Here is a 17,892-nt window from a genome sequence, read left to right as displayed (position 1 = left end):
ATGGTCTAAATTTGCTATTAGAGAAACTGATTTTACAAACTTTGATAAGGTATATGGTCTAGTACTGTACAACCAGATATATCGTCCACTGACTGCCCTATGTGTCTTACCGGGGCGATGGCTGAACTTTTCTAGCTACCAGTGGCCAAATTTCTTATCGTTCTAAAAGTTAGAAATGTAGATGAACCAAAAAATGTTTAAACTTCAATTTCATCATCTGACATTATTATCTCCAAAATGAACAAACAATCCTCAATAATTCTGAACTAATTCTAGTTAGTGGTTGTTCTTGAGTCTGAGTCAGAGGTTGATAGTGGTTTTTATGTTGAGGTTGATTCAGAGGCTTAACAGTCATGTTCTTGATCTTGAGTCTGAGTCACTGGTTCTTGATGTTGAGTCTGAGTCAGTGGTTCTTGAGTTTGAGTCAGAGGCTGATTTTGTAATTGAGTCTGAGTGAATGGATCTTGATTCTGAGTAAGAGGCTGCTGGTTTTTTTCTTCATCATCCTGAGTCTGAGTCACTGCTGGTAATTGATCTTGAGTCTGATTCAGAGTGTGGTTTTGTTCTACTTTGTCTTTCTGAGTCTGAATCAGTTGCTCAAAAGTGATTTGATGACTAGGAGGCAAGAAGGTATTGAAGGCCAAAATAAGGTTGAAATGACCTCTGAATAATTTCTTCACCCTCTCAATAGCTTGTGGCGCATCAACACTTAGATCAATATAATATTTTCTCGTCAAATCAAGGAACTCTTGATATATATAAGGACGTCCATAAACCTGATCAATCACCCGTTTTACCTCCAGCATATACACAATGGCTTTCGAAGTTCTATCCCAGCTTTCAGTTTGAGTCAGTGGTTCTTGATTTTGAGTCTGAGTCAGTGGTTCACTCGAACAATCACGGGTGTAAGGAGGACCCAGAGTCTCGACCGAGAATTCAGTAACTTCATGGGAAATACTACAGCTAAGAAGATATTGAAACTAAAGACACTTGAAGATTATGTTAGTTTGTTGTCACCCAACTCAAAATCATTGACAATGAGTGAAGATTGACCTTGGTTATGTATTCTCCCACGTCTTTCATGTGTGGCTTTCTTTTGAGGATAATTTACAGTCTCAAAACTCAAGTCTCAACCTAGTCGCTTTGAGTTTTTTGAGACTTCTAAACTGTATCCACGACAACAACGCCCAAACTTCACAAACAATATTTGAAAAGAAATGACTTGATTTTGACCCAGCTGTAAATTGTAACAGATTTCCACCAATCTAACGCCCGAGTCGACAAATTCAACTCCCGACAAATTTCATCTATGTCGATTGGTAACTTTAGGAATATAAAAAATGGGAAGCAATACCTTGAGCAAGTAGTAGAAACTAACCAACACATATAATAACTCATAGTGAGGTCCTCCCAACCCTTCATTTTCTGTTATGTTAGCACCATAATTGGTTTGAGGTACCTCCGTAGATAAAACTACAGTGGATTTACCGGCACAAGATATTGGGGATGACCAACCAACCACAGGGTGAGTTAACCTACTTACGACACTGATTATATGTAAATTAGGAGTTCCATAATAGCGACTTCTACCTTATACATGATTGCACCACCAACGGCTAGCACTGCACCACCAACTGCTAGCACTGCACCACCAACGGCTAGCACTGGACAACAATGCCCAACTGTAAGCATGTATAGTCTCCATAAACTACTCTGTTCCTTGTTATTCTTCTAAAGGTTCTATAAGATTCACCACGTGGCCTATGTTACTTGTAAACTTACTAAGTTTGTAGCTACCCACCACCACCTCCAACACCGTTTACCCATCCGAGAAAAGGTACTGGGATTGGTCCATCCTCATTATCATCTGAGAAAAACTAGCTTGTAGTTTTTGTTTGTATGTCACTGACATTACAAAACCCAGGTCAGATCATTGAACGATCTCTCGCAGGTTAGTAAGGTTTATATGTCAATTACAATGAAATATTGTTATAGAAAAAGACACTGACTATCGACAAGTCTATAACTCAGGTCATTCAATCTCATTCAGTATTCTACTCCCATCATAATCAATCTTGACAATTTCTCAGACTTGACTAGTTTTGAAAATGATAGTTTATTCTTTTCAGATGAAGAATCCCATCCTCCAAATGGGTAGTTTTATGTTTCTCATAATCACCATTGCACAAGAATCAGAATCTTATTATATTTACGACTATTGTTTAGGAGGTAACTACAGTGATAAAAGTTCATTTTGGACCAACATCCATCTCCTTCTCAGTTCTCTATCCTCACGCAGCATCAAACTGGCCATAGATAAAGGATACTACTATAATATGTTGGAATCGGAGCCTATTTTGGCTCAAGCCGACTCGTCAAACTCAGCAACGGAACGTGCCATTGCGTTCGTCTTGTCGAGCTCTTCAATTTAGAGCCAAGAATCACTCGAATCCGATTCCGGATGAATGAGAAATTCAAGTTTAAAGTTTGGACGAAGATCGGTTAAATAAGGACTAAATCGCCAAAGAGGACAAGTCAAGTTGAGGGGCATTTGCGCGAAGAGGACGCGCTCAAATCTGAACGACCAGCGTTCATCGCGCGGATTTGCGCCAGATCCGACGTCTGGCGTTCACTCCGCATTCGGGCACGCTTCAGGCTACCATCTAACGGTCGGTTAGTTCATCTGTTGGGACAGCTTCGGTTTGATCTAACGGATCAAGTTCTGGCCGAGTTTTTGAGCTAGATCTGATGGCCAAGAATTCACCCGAAATTTCCAGTTTAATAACCAACTCTTCTCAAAGAGTTGTGTCCCAAAAACTAAGGGGTTTGTCCCCAAAACTCAAGAGATGTGTCCCAAACCAATGTGACCACTCAATTCCTATAAATACCACCCAAACTCACTTCATTTTTCATCAATTCAATTCACTCTCTTCTTCTCTTCTCTTATAAGAAATTAGAAATTCTGGTTTGTCTAGAATATCTAATTAGCAAGTATTTCTAAGAGTTCTGGTTAGACTAGAATATTTAGAAAGAGAAAGAAAAGAAGATTTAAGTGACATTTGAATTTCCGAAGCATCCAGAATATCATCCGCATTTAGTCCAAGAGCTCATACAACTTACAAAGGTTCGTCCGCTTTCAGAATATAGAAGTACCATCTTAAAATTCTGAAAGGTTAGTCGTTGTATCCCGAAGGCATTCACCCTAACGTTTGGTACTGTTACGGGGGTGTAAAATGTCTTAAGGAAAGAGAATCTATTCTCGCCTCGACTACATTAACCGAAAGAAAGAATATTGATAAATCATTATTCTTTAATAATTTATCTCTCTATAAGTTAGAGAAAGGAAACTCTGTCTAAATCAAGCCAAGACAGAGAGAAATCGACTTATCGATTAATAACCAGAGGAACAACATAATAAAACCATAGGCCAGAGCCCGAATACTGTTTACGGACCTGTACAGTGTAGAAGCAATATAAGAAACGAAGAATGCCGGAATCGTTTCCAGCCTCTAAGCAAGATACTCAAACCAATCTTATTTCTCCATCATGGAAACTAGGCCTGCAGTTCATCCGAGGAATGTTAATAAAGTCAGCAAACCAAATTAGTTCAATCAAATTTTAGGTGGGTTACTGAATGATCTTGTTTGGGAAGCTACTTCTAATGGTTCTACTTCTTCATCTCAATTTGCCACTAAAGAAACCAAGTTTACGAACACCCAGAAGGTATATGTTCTAGCGCAGTGCACATTTGATATATCATTGAGTGACTGTAGTAGATGTCTTCGTGGGGTAATATCTAGGTTAAAAAAGCTCAACGCAAAGTATAAGTCAGGTGGGAAGACTCGGGCTACATCGTAAAAAAGCCAACACAAGGTAGAAGTTACAGGTGGGAAGACCCGGGCTGCAGCCCGGCTTACCCACCTATAGCTCCGCCCCTGCAAAAAAAGAAGCTTGGTCACAATTGAGTTGCAAGACAACAGTTAGTTAAGAATTAAGGATAAAACCAGGACTTCATAAGATTAGGGACCAAAAAGGAATTATTCCTTGTGAAGGTTCAGGCATTCAACGGGTAAAAAAAGGTGCAAATTAGACTTTTGGGCAAATTAAAACCCGTGACCTAGTGGGCATGAGTCACAACCCTTACCAGCCGAGCTAACTCCTCCATTTGTTAATACCTTGGTCAGGAATTAATAATATCTAACCACTCTTCACATACATCAGCCCTTGAATCTAACGACTAAAATTTGATCTAAACTTTTTTAAACACTGGGCCCGTCGATTTCACTACTCATATTTTACGAAAGACCATATTGAGAAAACATAAGGGTTTCTACACAATACGCATAATTAAAAAAGGAGTTTGTCCCAGTCAACACGATTCTCTTATTTTATTAGATTATGTCTGAAACTTTGGCCATTTAATCGAAGTCCTTTAACATTGGTCAAGAGTTTTGGCAAGTTGGAAATGGACCCTCCTCTACAAGTGATTGAATGTGGTCATGACTAGTGAAGACAAACGAATTTTCTAAGTCTAGTAAAGACAGGGACTTGCCTGTTTTTTTCTGTTGAAAGGGCTTGGCTAGTTTTTCTTTTTCTTTTTCTTTTTGTTGCAAGGGCTTGGCTAGTTAGAAAACGAGTCTTTCACTTTGAGAAGACCAAACACTCGCTTTTGAAGGGGAATTAAATTAAGTCCCGCGCATAAGTAGTTAAGTAGTTTGGGTTTTCCATATCTAATTTCATTAAAATTCACATGTGTGTTTGAAATCTGACTCGTGATATGAGTTGAAATAGTTGTATTTGGAAACATTTTTCTGGCTCGATCCTCAGTGTTGATTATGAAATGAATTCTTTCTTCAATTTATGAAGGATTATGCCAGCTTCATGGCTACACAATTTGGGGTTTCTAAGAATTTTAATTCATGTAACTTTGTTCCTTATTGGCTTATCCTCATATTAAATTTTATCCATTAAAATAACCACACGAAAAAAACCCGGTTGACACGTTTAAAAATGTAATTTGTAATTTTATCCCAACAAAAACTGATTATTACAAGTCTTGTTAGTTTGCCCTTTGAAACATTGACTAGAAGTCTATAACTCCATATCATTCAAATCCTATTATAGTCCCATAACATTCAATCTTGAGAATTTCTCAGACTTGATTAGTTTTTGAAAATTATAGTGTTTTCTTTTCAGAGTGAAGAATTCCATTATCCAAATGGGCAGCTTTTTATTTCTGATCATCGCCATTACCGTGCAATTTTATAACTTTACTACCACTGCGCAAGATTTTTGTTTAGGAGGTAAATACAGTGATAAAAGTTCACTTAGGACCAACATCGATCGCCTTCTCACTTCTCTATCCTCACACAACATCAAACTGGCCATAGGTAAAGGATACTACTACAATAACACCATAGGCCAGCGCCCGGATGTCGTTTACGAATCCGTACAGTGTAGAGGCAATATAACAAAGGAAATATGCAGGAATTGTGTTGATACAGCCGTTAAAGATATAACACAAAATTGTCCGACCTCTAAGCAAGCAATCATATGGTATAATGATTGTATGGTACAATACTCAAACCAATCTTATTTCTCCATCATGGAAGAAGTCCCTGCACTTAATTTGGCGAATGTTACAAATGTCAGCAACCCAAATCAGTTCAATAAAATTTTAGATGGGTTACTGGATGATCTTGTAGGGGAAGCTACTTCTCCCAAAATCAGTTCAACCCAAACCAGTTCAACCCAAACCAGTTCAACCCAAAACAATACAACCCAAATCAGTTCAACCCATTTCAGTTATTCTTCTTCAACCCAATTCAGTTCTACTTCATCTAAATTTGCAACTAAAGAAGCCAATGTTACAAACACCCAGAAGGTATATGGTCTAGCGCAGTGCACATTTGATATATCAACGAGTGATTGCAAAAGATGTCTGAACGGGGCAATCGCTATGTTTCCAAAATGTTGTTATGGGAGTGAAGGTGGCAGAGTTATTCGACCGAGTTGTTACTCTAGATATGAGATATATCCTTTCTTTCAAGACAATATGATTGCACCACTGACGCCCAGCAGTGGTGCACCACCACCAACCATCACTGCACCACCGACGATCAGCATTGCACCGCCAATGACTAGCACTGCACCATCACCGACCATCACTGCACCACCGACGATCAGCACTGCACCGCCAATGACCAGCACTGCACCACCACCGACGATCACTGCACCACCGACGATCAGCAGTGCACCGCCAATGACTAGCACTGCACCACCCGCCAATAAGTCACGTATACAAGGATTAAACTCGTTAACCTACTCATATAGTTTCACACTTTCATGTTTAACTATATTATTGTTATTACTTACAGGGTTCCATTAATATTTGTTGCAGGGAAGGGGAAAAAATCATCTAACCTTGTCTTTGGTATAATCATTCCTTCGGTTATTGCAGTGATATCCATGATTTGCATATGGTACTTCTGCTCAAGAACAACCAAAATAGAAAAAAACTTTGAAGGTATAGAATAGAAATGGCTATTTATTTCTTTATCATTATCTCCAATGTCATCGATATATAAGTTTGCCCGGAGTCGTTCTAGACTATTTACACAAGTAACACAACTCCTTGGTTTCTTATTCTACTAAAGGTGTCGACAAGATTCGAAGAGATGAATCGTTGCAGTTTAGCTTTGTAACCATAAAAGCTGCCACAAACAACTTTTCCGATGATAATAAGCTTGGGCGAGGAGGCTTTGGTTCTGTATACAAGGTATTTGAAAAATCCTAAGAGACACCTTTTTGTCGTTCGAGTAGATCAACTTATTGAAGTGGACTTCTTTTTTCACACAGGGTACACTTCCTGACGGTCAGGAAATAGCTGTGAAAAGGCTCTCTAAGAATTCATGTCAAGGTGAAGAAGAGTTCAAGAATGAAGCTGTATTAGTTGTGAAACTTCAGCACCGAAATCTTGTGCGGCTTCTAGGTTTCTGCTTAGAGCAAGAAGAAAGATTACTCATCTATGAATTCATGCCAAACGCAAGCCTCAATCAATTTATTTTCGGTCTGTTACTCTCTCTTTTATGTAATGAATGTTCACCATAAATAAAAGTAATGGCGTAAGATTGGTTGGGCTGGCCCGAGATGGAAGCGCTTAAGACAGGCTTGGTCCTGCTCGGCCTGTGGTTTGGACAGGCCGGACGGTCCCTGGCCTATACCAGATCCAGGCTTCCTACTTAGATATTGTCATGGTTAGGCCCAACCCATTTAATGACCAGATAGGCCAGTTGATTTGTTGTTTCCTAATTTATTTGTTGTTTTCTATGCAAATTGTTTCGTAGTTTGATTATTTAGTCTGATGAGTATAGATCTGGTTCGACGACCGCTATTGGATTGGGAGAGTCGATACAAGATTATTGGAGGGATTGCTCGAGGTCTTCTCTATCTTCACGAGGACTCCCGACTTAAAATTATCCATCGAGATCTCAAAGCCAGTAATGTATTATTAGATGCAGATATGAACCCCAAGATTGCAGATTTTGGAATGGCTAGGATGTTCTTGGTGAACCAAACTGAAGCCAATACAGAAAGAATAGTCGGGACATAGTAATTATTCAAACCTTAAACCAATAGAATTATTTAGACTAAATAGAAATGTTCGAAAAACTATAATTGTTTCATTTGAAACCGATATGCAGTGGATATATGGCTCCTGAGTACGCAATGCATGGACACTTTTCTGTGAAATCGGATGTATTTAGTTTCGGTGTCTTAGTTTTAGAGGTCCTGAGCGGTCGGAGGAACAACTCTTTTTATGAATCAGAAGGAGCTCAAAACTTGCTAAGCTATGTACGTGTGGATAGTTTTTAATGCAGTTTTTTTTCATTTATTATACTAAACTAGTATCATGAGTGACATAAGTTTATAGATACCAATTTAAGCAAACATGAGGTTTTTTGCAGGCTTGGAGACATTGGAATGAAGGGACAGCAATAGACTTGTTAGATACGACTTTGAGGGAGAATTGTTCGACTGGGAAAGTTGTAAGATGCATCCACATTGGGCTATTATGTGTTCAGGAAGACGTATCTGAGAGGCCCACTATGACATCGGTCATCAACATGCTCAATAACGACTCTGTCATTCTTCCTGTACCCTCACCACCACCTCATCTTTTTCTGCATACTAATGAGGAACTTGCCACCAATATCACACTGAGAGAGGGTGAAAATGCTACTGTGAACGGGTTATCGATGACTGAATTGTACCCTCGATAATTTTTTCACGTACACACCTGTTTGCACCATTATAGCTCAAGATTAAAAGTAGTAAGATTGAAGCACGTGGTGGGGCGTTCACTCGTCAACTTGTTAAGTTCTTAACTACCCAAGTTGTGAAACTCAATATCGTTCGACAAGTTACGAGACTTGATGTTTTCTAGGTATCTAAATTTGATTGACTTGAATGAAATGAACCTAACTTGTATGTGTTTGATACTATATCATTATAGTTCACCTTAACCTATGCCCAGTTCACTCTGGTTCTGGGATAGACCAGTGAGAAGGGAATTTATGTTACAATCAAATGTAGTTGATACAATTTCTTGTGCAGTCATGATAAAGCTACCTAATTGTATGATAATGGTGATAATCAAAAACAATGTCTGAACTTTGTCAAGACTGATGAGTGTCGGCTTAGTTAGAAAATTAATCCTTCACTTTGAGAAGACCAAGTACAAGCTTATAAAGGGTAATTAAGTTAAGTGCCATCTAATTGCATTAAAATTCACATGCGATTGTTTTTTCACAAGTCAGATCTGATATCTGACTCGTGGTCTTGCTCTAAAAAGAAATACTCCTACATATAGTTGTCATAATGACAGTTAGTTAGTTAGAGGTAGTTGAGATTCTTGAAAACTACACTCAAATAACAAACCAAAATTAGGTTTACAAATTCCTCTCCTCCTATAAAAGATAACAACCATATTCTACTTCGATCCTCCATTTTCTCTTGCTCAAAACAATCAAGAAGAGAGAGAGAGAGAGAGAGAGAGAGAGAGAGAGAGAGAGAGAGAGAGAGAGAGAGAGAGAGAGAGAGAGAGAGAGAGAATCAAGAAGAGAGAGAGAGAAAGAAAGAATCAAGAAGAAAGAGAGAGAAAGAAATGGATAACACAGTGTCCACCTTCTTCACCATCACTACCAACACTACCCCTACTGTTAACAACCTCAGGATAGTAATCATGGTCACCACCAATGCACTGACCACAACCTTCACTGCCACTGCAACACACCAAATCACCCCAACTGGGGCCCCAACTGCCTCCACCACCACCACCACTACTGTTAACAACCTCAAGATAGTATTCACGGTCACCGCCAATGGGCCGACCACAACCTACACTGTCATGGTTGCCATCACCAATGGGGTTGATTTTGAACTCTCAATTTTAGAGCTTGATGGTGAATTCCCGATGAACCCATCACCACCTTCAACACCACCATCAACACCACCTTCAACACCACCTTCAACACCACCACCACCATTACCTCCACCTTCAACACCACCATCACCATTTACACTACCTTCAACACCACAATTTACTCCACCAACTATCTTGCCCAATGCTAATGTCGACGAAAGCAATCTTGATTCTGCTAATCAGGAAATACCGACATCATCATCATCATTATTTAACTCCGGTGGAACAATTGGAACAAATCCTGATTCTGAAACCACAAATGATCATATTGATAAGGTAAGAAAAATGAAAGGTTATATCTTTATTAACATAGTCTAATGAGAATCTTTAATATAGTTGTTTAATCTTGTTCTTGGGGTCAATTGCAGAAGTTGAAGAGTGATGATGAGAATAAAAGTAAGACTGATTCTGGGCAAGATTGAGTTCTTAGCAGAAATGATCATACTGATAATGTAAGAAAAAGGAAAGATTAAATCTTTGTTATCTTTAATTAACATTGTCTCTGTTTTTTTTTTTTTTTTGCATTCAAAATTGCAATGTCTAATTCTATTCTTGGGGTCAATTGCAGAAGATGAAGACTGATGATGAGCATAAGAGTAAGACTGATTCTGGGCAAGATTGAATTCTAAGCAGAAATCATGGAAGAAGAAGAAGATACCCTAATTGAGTTCTGTCAGTCTCTCTGTCTTTGTTTAGTAGTTTTAGGGTTGGGTTTGATTGTTTTTCTTGTTCTTTCAGTCATAAAGTTTCTTTTCTAGGGCATTTCAAATGTAAGGGTTGCTTATGAAATAATGAAATTGGATTTACAAGTTACTCAATTCATCATAATCTTAAGTGAACAAGTTGTCATTTTCTTTTTCACATACTCTAGTATTCACTAATACCCGTTTTCGGACTTAATTATGTAATGTGGGTTTTCTTAGATCAAGAATGTGGCTTCGCTAGTACCTTTAGGAGCTTCGTAGACCCTTTCCTGGCTTTTCTACCCATCAACCGTGTCAAAATGGAAAGACATTGGTCAGAAGCCCAGAACCCAAATGTCATCTAAAGGAATAGAGAGGCAACATGTCGGTCGAAATATGCAGGAATTGTGTTCGTATAGTGGAGTTCAAGAAAATGAAGAAAACTTTATACGTGGAACCTGACAATCATTAGGAACCCAAATCAGTTCAATCAAAGTTAGGTGGGATAATGAACGATCTTATAAGAGTACATGGCTTAGTACTGTGCACACCAGATATATCATCCACTGACTGCAGTACGTGTCTTGTATCCTTTCTAACATGATTGCACCACCAACGGCTAGCACAACAATGCCAACCGTAAGCATGTACAGTGTCCTCAATTTTTTTTTTTCATTTACTATACTAAACTAGTATCATGAGTGACATAAGTTTATAGATACCAATTTAAGCAAACATGAGGTTTTTTGCAGGCTTGGAGACATTGGAATGAAGGGACAGCAATAGACTTGTTAGATACGACTTTGAGGGAGAATTTTTTTTTTTTTTTTGAGAGAAGACCATTCTATTAAATGGAATAAACCGAATACAACTTGATCCATAGCAGACTAATAAAATAAAAATAAACGGATCAAAGTATAGTTAACGTTAAAAGATTGAAACGCCACAAGAGAATAACTCAAGGGGTTAAAGCTGATACTGCATGGTTGTGAGCAACTTGATTGGAGTTTCGGTTACAATGTTGGACGGTGGCACGTGTGGATCCAAATATAGCACGTAGCTCTTCAATTTCACCCAGCAATCGCCACGGGGCCGTCTGTGCATCGTCCGATATGAGGAGCACCATAACCTTTGAATCTCCTTCTATAACATAGTTTTCCAGATTCATCTCTTGTCCCAGTTGAAACCCTAGCTTAAAGGCGAGAAGTTCGCTATGAAGGGGCGATTTTGGTTCAAAAACCAAAGTTTTCGCTTGAATAATCTCTCCGGTCGAGTCTCTTGCCACCGCCGACGCTGCTGCTTGCGTCTCTTTAAAAGCTCCATCGACATTGATTTTTATTTTACCCGGATCTGGTGCTATCCATTCCTCTTCCTGCACAAAATTAGGGTTATTGAAAGATGCTAAAGGGGAAGAACAATACCTGAGCTCCATTTTGGTTGATAGCCAGCATCGTTTTAGATCTAATGTCTGGTTATTTATAACCACCTCATTTCTCTGTTTCCACCATCCCCAGAGCAAATAGGTGTATATCTTCCATGTTTCTGTAGCTTTGCTGCCCTTATCGAGTATTTCCTTAAGGTTTCTAACCGGATCTGTTGACAGGTTGATGAGACTTTGAGGGAGAATTGTTCGACTGGGAATGGGATGGGGTTCTATTGTTATAGGCACCTCCCGTTTTACTTCATTACAATGTCCGAAACTCTGGCCATTTAATCAAAGTCCTCTAACATTAGTAAGAGTTTTGGCAAGTTGGGAATGGGCCCTCCTCTACAAGTGATTGAATGTGGTCCTCAATAACAAAAACACACGAATTTTCTAAGTCTAGTAAGACAGGGACTTGGCTGTCTTTTTTTTGTTGAAAGGGCTTGGCTAGTTTTTTATTTTGTTGAAAGGGCTTGGCTAGTAGAAAACAAATCTTTCACTTTGAGAAGACCAAGCACTCGCTTTTAAAGGGAATTAAATTAAGTCTCACGCTTAAGTAGTTAAGTAGTTTGGATTGTCCATCTGATTTCATTAAAATTCAATCTTAACAATTTCTCAGACTTGAAAATTATAGTTTATTCTTTTCAGATGAAGAATTCCATAATCCAAATGGGTAGGTTTTTGTTTCTGATCATCACCATTACCATACAATTTTATAGCTTTACCACCATTGCACAAGATTTTTGTTTTGGAGGTAATTACAGTGGTAAAAGTTCATTCGGGACCAATATCGATCTCCTTCTCAGTTCTCTATCCTCAGGCAAGATCAATATGGACTTACGTGAAGGAGAATACTATAATACCACCATAGGCCAGAGCCCGGATGTTGTTTACGGATCCTTACAGTGTAGAAGCAATATAACATACGAAATATGCAGGGATTGTGTTGATACAGCAATACAAAATATACCACAAAAGTGTCCAACCTCTAAGCAAGCAATCATATGGTATACTGATTGTATGGTACGATACTCAAACCAATCTTATTACTCCATCATGGAAACTAGGCCTGCAGTTAATAGGAGGACTATTAATAAAGTCAGCAACCCAAATCAGTTCGATCAAATTTTAGGTAGGTTACTGAATGATCTTGTTTCGGAAGCTACTTCTACTTCTTCATCTAAATTTGTCACTAAAGAAACCAATGTTACAAACACCGAGAAAGTATATGTTCTAGCCCAGTGCACATTTGATATATCATCCAGTGACTGCAATATATGTTTTCGCACGGCAATTTCTAAGCTTTCAGGATGTTGTTCTGGGAGCATAGGTGGCAGAGTTATTCAACCGAGTTGTTACGCTAGATATGAGATATATCCTTTCTTTGATGATAATATGATTGCACCACCGCCGACTGGCACTGCACCACCGCCGACTGGCACTGCACCACCGCCGACTGGCACTGCACCACCGCCGACTGGCACTGCACCACCGCCGACTGGCACTGCACCACCGCCGACTGGCACTGCACCACCGCCGACTGGCATTGCACCACCGCCGACTGGCACTGCACCACCGCCGACCAGCACTAGAATTCCACCAATGACGACCATCACTGCACCACCGACAATCAGCACCGCACCACCCATCAATAAGTCATGTATACAAGGATTAAACTCATTAACCTTACCTACTCATTATTTAGTTTTATAATTTCATGTTTAACTATATTATTATTATTACTTACAGGGTTTCATTAATATTTGTTGCAGGGAAGGGGGAAAAATCATCTAAACTTCTCGTGGTTATAGTCATTCCCTCGGTTATTGCAGTGATATCTATCATTTCCATATGGTGCTTCTGCTTAAGAACAACCAAAGTAGAGGAAAACTTTAAAGGTATTAAATAGAATTGGCTATTTATTTTTTTATCATTATCTCCAAATTCATTGATATATAAGTTGGCAAAAGACGTTCTAAACTATTTACGCAACTCCTTCGTTTTGTTATTCTACTAAAGGTGTCGATAAGATTCAACTAGATGAATCTTTGCAGTTTAGCTTTGTAATGGTAAAAGCTGCCACAAACAACTTTTCCGATGATAATAAGCTTGGGCGAGGAGGCTTTGGTTCTGTATATAAGGTATTAAAAAATCCTAAAAGACACCTTTCTATCCTTAGAGTAGATCAACTTCTTAAAGTGGACTTCTTTTTTTGTACTAAGGGTACACTTCCCGACGGTCAGGAAATAGCTGTGAAAAGGCTCTCTAAGAATTCATGTCAAGGTGAAGAAGAGTTCAAGAATGAAGCTGTATTAGTTGTGAAACTTCAACACCGAAATCTTGTGCGGCTTCTAGGTTTCTGCTTAGAGGAAGAAGAAAGATTACTCATCTATGAGTTCATGCCAAACGCAAGCCTCAATCAATTCATTTTCGGTTTGTTACTCTCTGTTTTATGTAATGTATGTTCACCATAAGTAAAACTAATGGCGTACTATTGGCTGGGCCGGCCCGAGATTGAACCGCTTAAGACAAGCTTGGTCCTGCTCGGCCTGTGGTTTGGACAGGTCGGACGGCCCCTGGCCTATACCAGATCCAGGCTTCCTACTTGGCTATTGTCATGGTTAGGACCAACCCGTTTAATGACTCGATAGGCAAGCTGATTTTTCGTTTCCTAATATATTTGTTGTTTCGTATGCAAATTGTTTCCTAGTTTGATTATTTAGTCTGATGTGTGTAGATCTGGTTCGACGAACGCTATTGGATTGGGAGAGCCGATACAAGATTATTGGAGGGATTGCTCGAGGTCTTCTCTATCTTCACGAGGACTCCCGACTTAAAATTATCCATCGAGATCTCAAAGCCAGTAATGTATTATTAGATGCAGATATGAATCCCAAAATTGCAGATTTTGGCATGGCTAGGATGTTCTTGGTGAACCAAACTGAAGCTAGTACAGAAAGAATAGTCGGGACATAGTAATTGTTCAAACCTTAAACCAATAGAACTTTTTAAACTAAATAGAATTGTTCGAAAAAGTATAGTTGTTTAATTTGAAACCGATATGCAGTGGATATATGGCTCCAGAGTACGCAATGCATGGGCACTTTTCTGTGAAATCGGATGTATTTAGTTTTGGTGTCTTAGTTTTAGAGATCCTGAGCGGTCGGAGGAACAACTCTTTTTCTGGATCAGAAGGAGCTCAAAACTTGTTAAGCTATGTACGTATAGATAGTTTTTAATGTAATTTTTTTCTCATTTGCTATGCTAAACTAGTATCACGAGTGACATGAGTTCATTGCTACCAATTTAAGCAAACATGAGGGTTTTTGCAGGCTTGGAGACATTGGAATGAAGGGACAGCAATAGACTTGTTAGATACGACTTTGAGAGAGAACTGTTCCATTGGGGAAGTTAGAAGATGCATCCATATTGGGCTATTATGTGTTCAGGAAAACGTATCTGAGAGGCCAACTATGACATCGGTCATCAACATGCTCAATAATGACTCTGCCATTCTTCCTGTACCCTCACCACCACCTCCTCTTTTCCGGCATCGTAATGAGGAACTCGCCACCAATTCCACTCTGAGAGAGAGCGAAAATCCTACTGTGAACGAGTTATCAATGACTGAATTGCACCCTCGATAATTTTTACATGTTTATCATTTTAGCTCAAGATTAAAATAAATACTTATGTTTAGTTTGCTGCTATTTCTCTTTTTCTTTTAAAAACTAACATGATTGCTACTTCCGCAGTTCAATATGGAAATTTCACTCAATTAGCCATTCACCACGTGGTTGGACGGACGTTCACTCGGCTACTAGTTAAATTTCTAACTACCACCATCACGAAATTCAATATCGTTCTATAAGTTATAAAACTTGATGTTTCACGAAATTCATGGAAGCACACTGCTAGGCAGAATGGGTGGGCTGGTATTCACTGGCTACGTTTACCACATTTGGGGTGAGAGAAATAACAGGGTCTTTCGGAAACACAATAAACCACCACACACTATCCTTCAAACAGTAATTACTGAGGTTAAAATCAAAGTGGTCGCTTGGAAACAACCACCGAAATTAACAAGTGAGGCCCAACAGATATTAGCGAAGTGGAACCTGGTAATTCCTTTACACTCTAAGGCACCCACCATATGTAAATGGCAAGGCCCATTGGGTGATGAGGTTATCATAAACACGGACGGATCATACACAGAATTGTGGGGCGGATACGGGGCCATCCTACGAAACTCAGAGGGGGACCCCATTGTTGCTGCAGCAGTCAAGACAACTCGGGTATCAGTTCTGATGCACGAAATGCAAGGGGTTTTGCTGGGCCTTCAACTCGCCCTCAAGTATAACAGGCCCAAGGTTAAGATCGCCACGGATTCAGCCCTCACGGTCTTAATCTTGACAAAGTTAGACAAGGAACCCCCTTGGCAGATTATGAGAATTGTCCGAGAAATTAGAGATTTATGGGTACGACTAGAGGAATGCTCAATAATACATTTATATAGAGAAATAAATCAAGTGGCAGACTTTCTTTCCAAAATGAGTTTACAGGTGGGTTATACTGAGATGACACCAAATGAACTTCCGGACGAGTTACAAAGGCTCATACGGGAGGACAAAAGAGGAGTAATAAGAGTGCGGCATCCTTAGATTTTCATTGTTTTCTATTTCTTAGTTCAGTTTTGAGTTGTAAGAGTATGGTTTATTTGATTTCTTAGTCTTAGCTTTTTTGGTTTCTTTCTTTGTAAGGGTCGGGCCCCTAAATCCCGTTGACAATTTCAAATAAAAAAATATCGTTATAGGCCACCTTAACCTTGCTAACTACAATCTTTAGTAAATTATGACCTTTTACAAGCATGAAGACACCCGAAGGAAGGCAAGGCTTCGGACTTGCTAGATTCAACTTTAAGGGAGAACTGTTTGACAAAAAATTCTCAGAAGTGCATACACATTGAGGTATACGTTAATCGTTCCAGATTATGTCTTTCCTGATTATGTCATTGCTTTTGTACTAAGTCCACTGAAAGAGAGCTCAGAAGTTTTTTCGTGGAAGACCAAAGTTGTACCTTCCAAATAAAAATTAATTTTAGGTCTTCACGTGTCCATTATATGGTGGCTGGCGTCTGGTTGACTAATTCTCTCATTTCGAAAATGGGTAGTTGGTCTTTCGTTGTTGTCAGATTGGAAAAAGATCCCTTGGAGTAAAAGATGGTGGTAGTGAATTTGGCCATGGTGGTGATAATTTTGATACTAAAGTCTTGGTCAATGAAGTATGCTATGAAGATATTTCCTATTGAAATGATGTGAAATAGAAGTTTCATGTGCACCGTGCCAAAGGATAAGTCGTGTGTAGTTTCCTAATAATACTATCACCACCATGGCCACCGCCTACTACTCCAATAGATCTTGTCTCAATCTGACGACAAAGATGGTGATGATGATTAGCAAATGGGCACCTCTAACACGGGTGGTTGGGTTCGATTTTCTTCATTACTTCTTTGGCTTTTCAGCTTCACGTGCACCCCAAATCTATTATAATAAAACAGCTCAGTCGGTTACGTGAGGTATAAGTCTGACCGTCCATTTTTATCAGGAGTTTGATAGAGATCTCATCTGATGGCTGCTATAAAATCTTCTTCGTGTAAGTTGACTCAAAATATAAGGGTATTAGTGACAACAATTAATTCTAACTTCTTGAAACTACCATTAGACTTGCGGAAGTGCTAGAATCACAAAAGATTTTGACAAGAGAAGTTACCCAATTGATGTGGGCATGTGGCGGTTGTGATATTCATCTCTCAACGGCCTAGATTTAGTCAAACTTTCAAACCACAACCGCTACATCAGCTGCGTAACTTCTTTTGTCAAAATCCTTTGTGATTTTAACATTTCCCTATTACTAAACTGTCGGTCATGCCTATAGTTCTGTTCATGCAGAGACAAGATAACACAGGAAATATGCAGAGGTTGTGTTGATATAGCAGTTCAAGAGATGGAGAAATGTATACTTTCTTTAAATATATGATTAATGCATGTTAAGGTACTTCAATTAATCCACCTTCACTATCATTTGAGATACAGTACCAGAGCAGTTCAATCAAACTGATTTTTTTTTTGCCCTTCCTCACCCCGAAGTTGTCTTGGACTGTTATAACTGAAAGTCGCGGAAGCTATCGAACCTATCCTAGAAATTGATCCGATTATGAAGATTAATCGTAAAGCTAGTCCAAAATCTAAATATGCGAACAGAATTAACGAGGTTCGGCTTTAAAGCCTACGTCCTCGGGCGAA

The 17,892-nt window shown here is 39.1% G+C and overlaps 4 protein-coding genes across 8 annotated transcripts in view; 3 read left to right on the top strand and 1 right to left on the bottom strand.

Annotated features, from left to right (window-relative positions):
* LOC147560347 (cysteine-rich receptor-like protein kinase 10) overlaps positions 1 to 17,892 on the bottom strand; it is a 101,518-nt gene that overhangs the window by 60,921 nt on the left and 22,705 nt on the right. For 2 of the 5 annotated variants that reach the window (XM_086662529.1, XM_086662531.1), the window contains exon 8: positions 16,901 to 16,958. The exons of the other annotated variants lie outside the window; for them this stretch is intronic. The gene's annotated coding sequence lies outside the window, so the exon portion shown is untranslated. Of the gene's footprint in view, positions 1 to 16,900; positions 16,959 to 17,892 lie in introns of those variants that run through there. 5 annotated transcript variants of the gene reach the window in all.
* LOC147560351 (cysteine-rich receptor-like protein kinase 10) lies at positions 5,118 to 8,604 on the top strand. The gene is made up of 7 exons (XM_086662536.1): positions 5,118 to 6,296; positions 6,401 to 6,526; positions 6,657 to 6,778; positions 6,859 to 7,069; positions 7,374 to 7,611; positions 7,704 to 7,854; positions 7,968 to 8,604. The coding sequence occupies exons 1-7, from the start codon at positions 5,219 to 5,221 to the stop codon at positions 8,280 to 8,282; spliced, it is 2,241 nt and encodes a 746-aa protein (XP_086518662.1). The 5' UTR covers positions 5,118 to 5,218; the 3' UTR covers positions 8,283 to 8,604.
* LOC147560350 (uncharacterized) lies at positions 8,898 to 10,302 on the top strand. The gene is made up of 3 exons (XM_086662549.1): positions 8,898 to 9,760; positions 9,853 to 9,936; positions 10,053 to 10,302. Exons 1-2 carry the CDS (start codon positions 9,167 to 9,169, stop codon positions 9,904 to 9,906), a joined length of 648 nt encoding a protein of 215 aa, XP_086518675.1. The 5' UTR covers positions 8,898 to 9,166; the 3' UTR covers positions 9,907 to 9,936; positions 10,053 to 10,302.
* LOC147560349 (cysteine-rich receptor-like protein kinase 10) lies at positions 12,260 to 15,322 on the top strand. The gene is made up of 7 exons (XM_086664471.1): positions 12,260 to 13,091; positions 13,363 to 13,488; positions 13,610 to 13,731; positions 13,813 to 14,023; positions 14,328 to 14,565; positions 14,658 to 14,808; positions 14,923 to 15,322. The coding sequence occupies exons 1-7, from the start codon at positions 12,260 to 12,262 to the stop codon at positions 15,235 to 15,237; spliced, it is 1,995 nt and encodes a 664-aa protein (XP_086520597.1). The 3' UTR covers positions 15,238 to 15,322.

Source organism: Eschscholzia californica, unplaced genomic scaffold (genome assembly GCF_041429995.1).
Source record: "Eschscholzia californica isolate CP2 unplaced genomic scaffold, dmEscCali1.0.p SCAF_2, whole genome shotgun sequence".
NCBI lineage: Eukaryota > Viridiplantae > Streptophyta > Magnoliopsida > Ranunculales > Papaveraceae > Eschscholzia > Eschscholzia californica.
The sequence above is the reverse complement of the archived record's forward strand: the minus strand, read 5'-3'. Positions and strand labels throughout refer to the sequence as shown.

What these genes read in the sequence shown, in the direction of transcription:
- LOC147560351 (XM_086662536.1), top strand. Translation starts at nt 5,219, where the DNA reads ATGGGCAGCTTTTTATTTCTGATCATCGCCATTACCGTGCAATTTTAT. An exon ending in ACCACCCGCCAATAAGTCAC is followed by an intron (nt 6,297 to 6,400) that starts GTATACAAGGAT and finishes TATTTGTTGCAG; the next exon opens with GGAAGGGGAAAAAATCATCT. An exon ending in AATAGAAAAAAACTTTGAAG is followed by an intron (nt 6,527 to 6,656) that starts GTATAGAATAGA and finishes ATTCTACTAAAG; the next exon opens with GTGTCGACAAGATTCGAAGA.
- LOC147560350 (XM_086662549.1), top strand. Translation starts at nt 9,167, where the DNA reads ATGGATAACACAGTGTCCACCTTCTTCACCATCACTACCAACACTACC. An exon ending in CAAATGATCATATTGATAAG is followed by an intron (nt 9,761 to 9,852) that starts GTAAGAAAAATG and finishes GGTCAATTGCAG; the next exon opens with AAGTTGAAGAGTGATGATGA.
- LOC147560349 (XM_086664471.1), top strand. Translation starts at nt 12,260, where the DNA reads ATGGGTAGGTTTTTGTTTCTGATCATCACCATTACCATACAATTTTAT. An exon ending in CACTGCACCACCGCCGACTG is followed by an intron (nt 13,092 to 13,362) that starts GCACTGCACCAC and finishes TATTTGTTGCAG; the next exon opens with GGAAGGGGGAAAAATCATCT. An exon ending in GAAAGAATAGTCGGGACATA is followed by an intron (nt 14,566 to 14,657) that starts GTAATTGTTCAA and finishes ACCGATATGCAG; the next exon opens with TGGATATATGGCTCCAGAGT.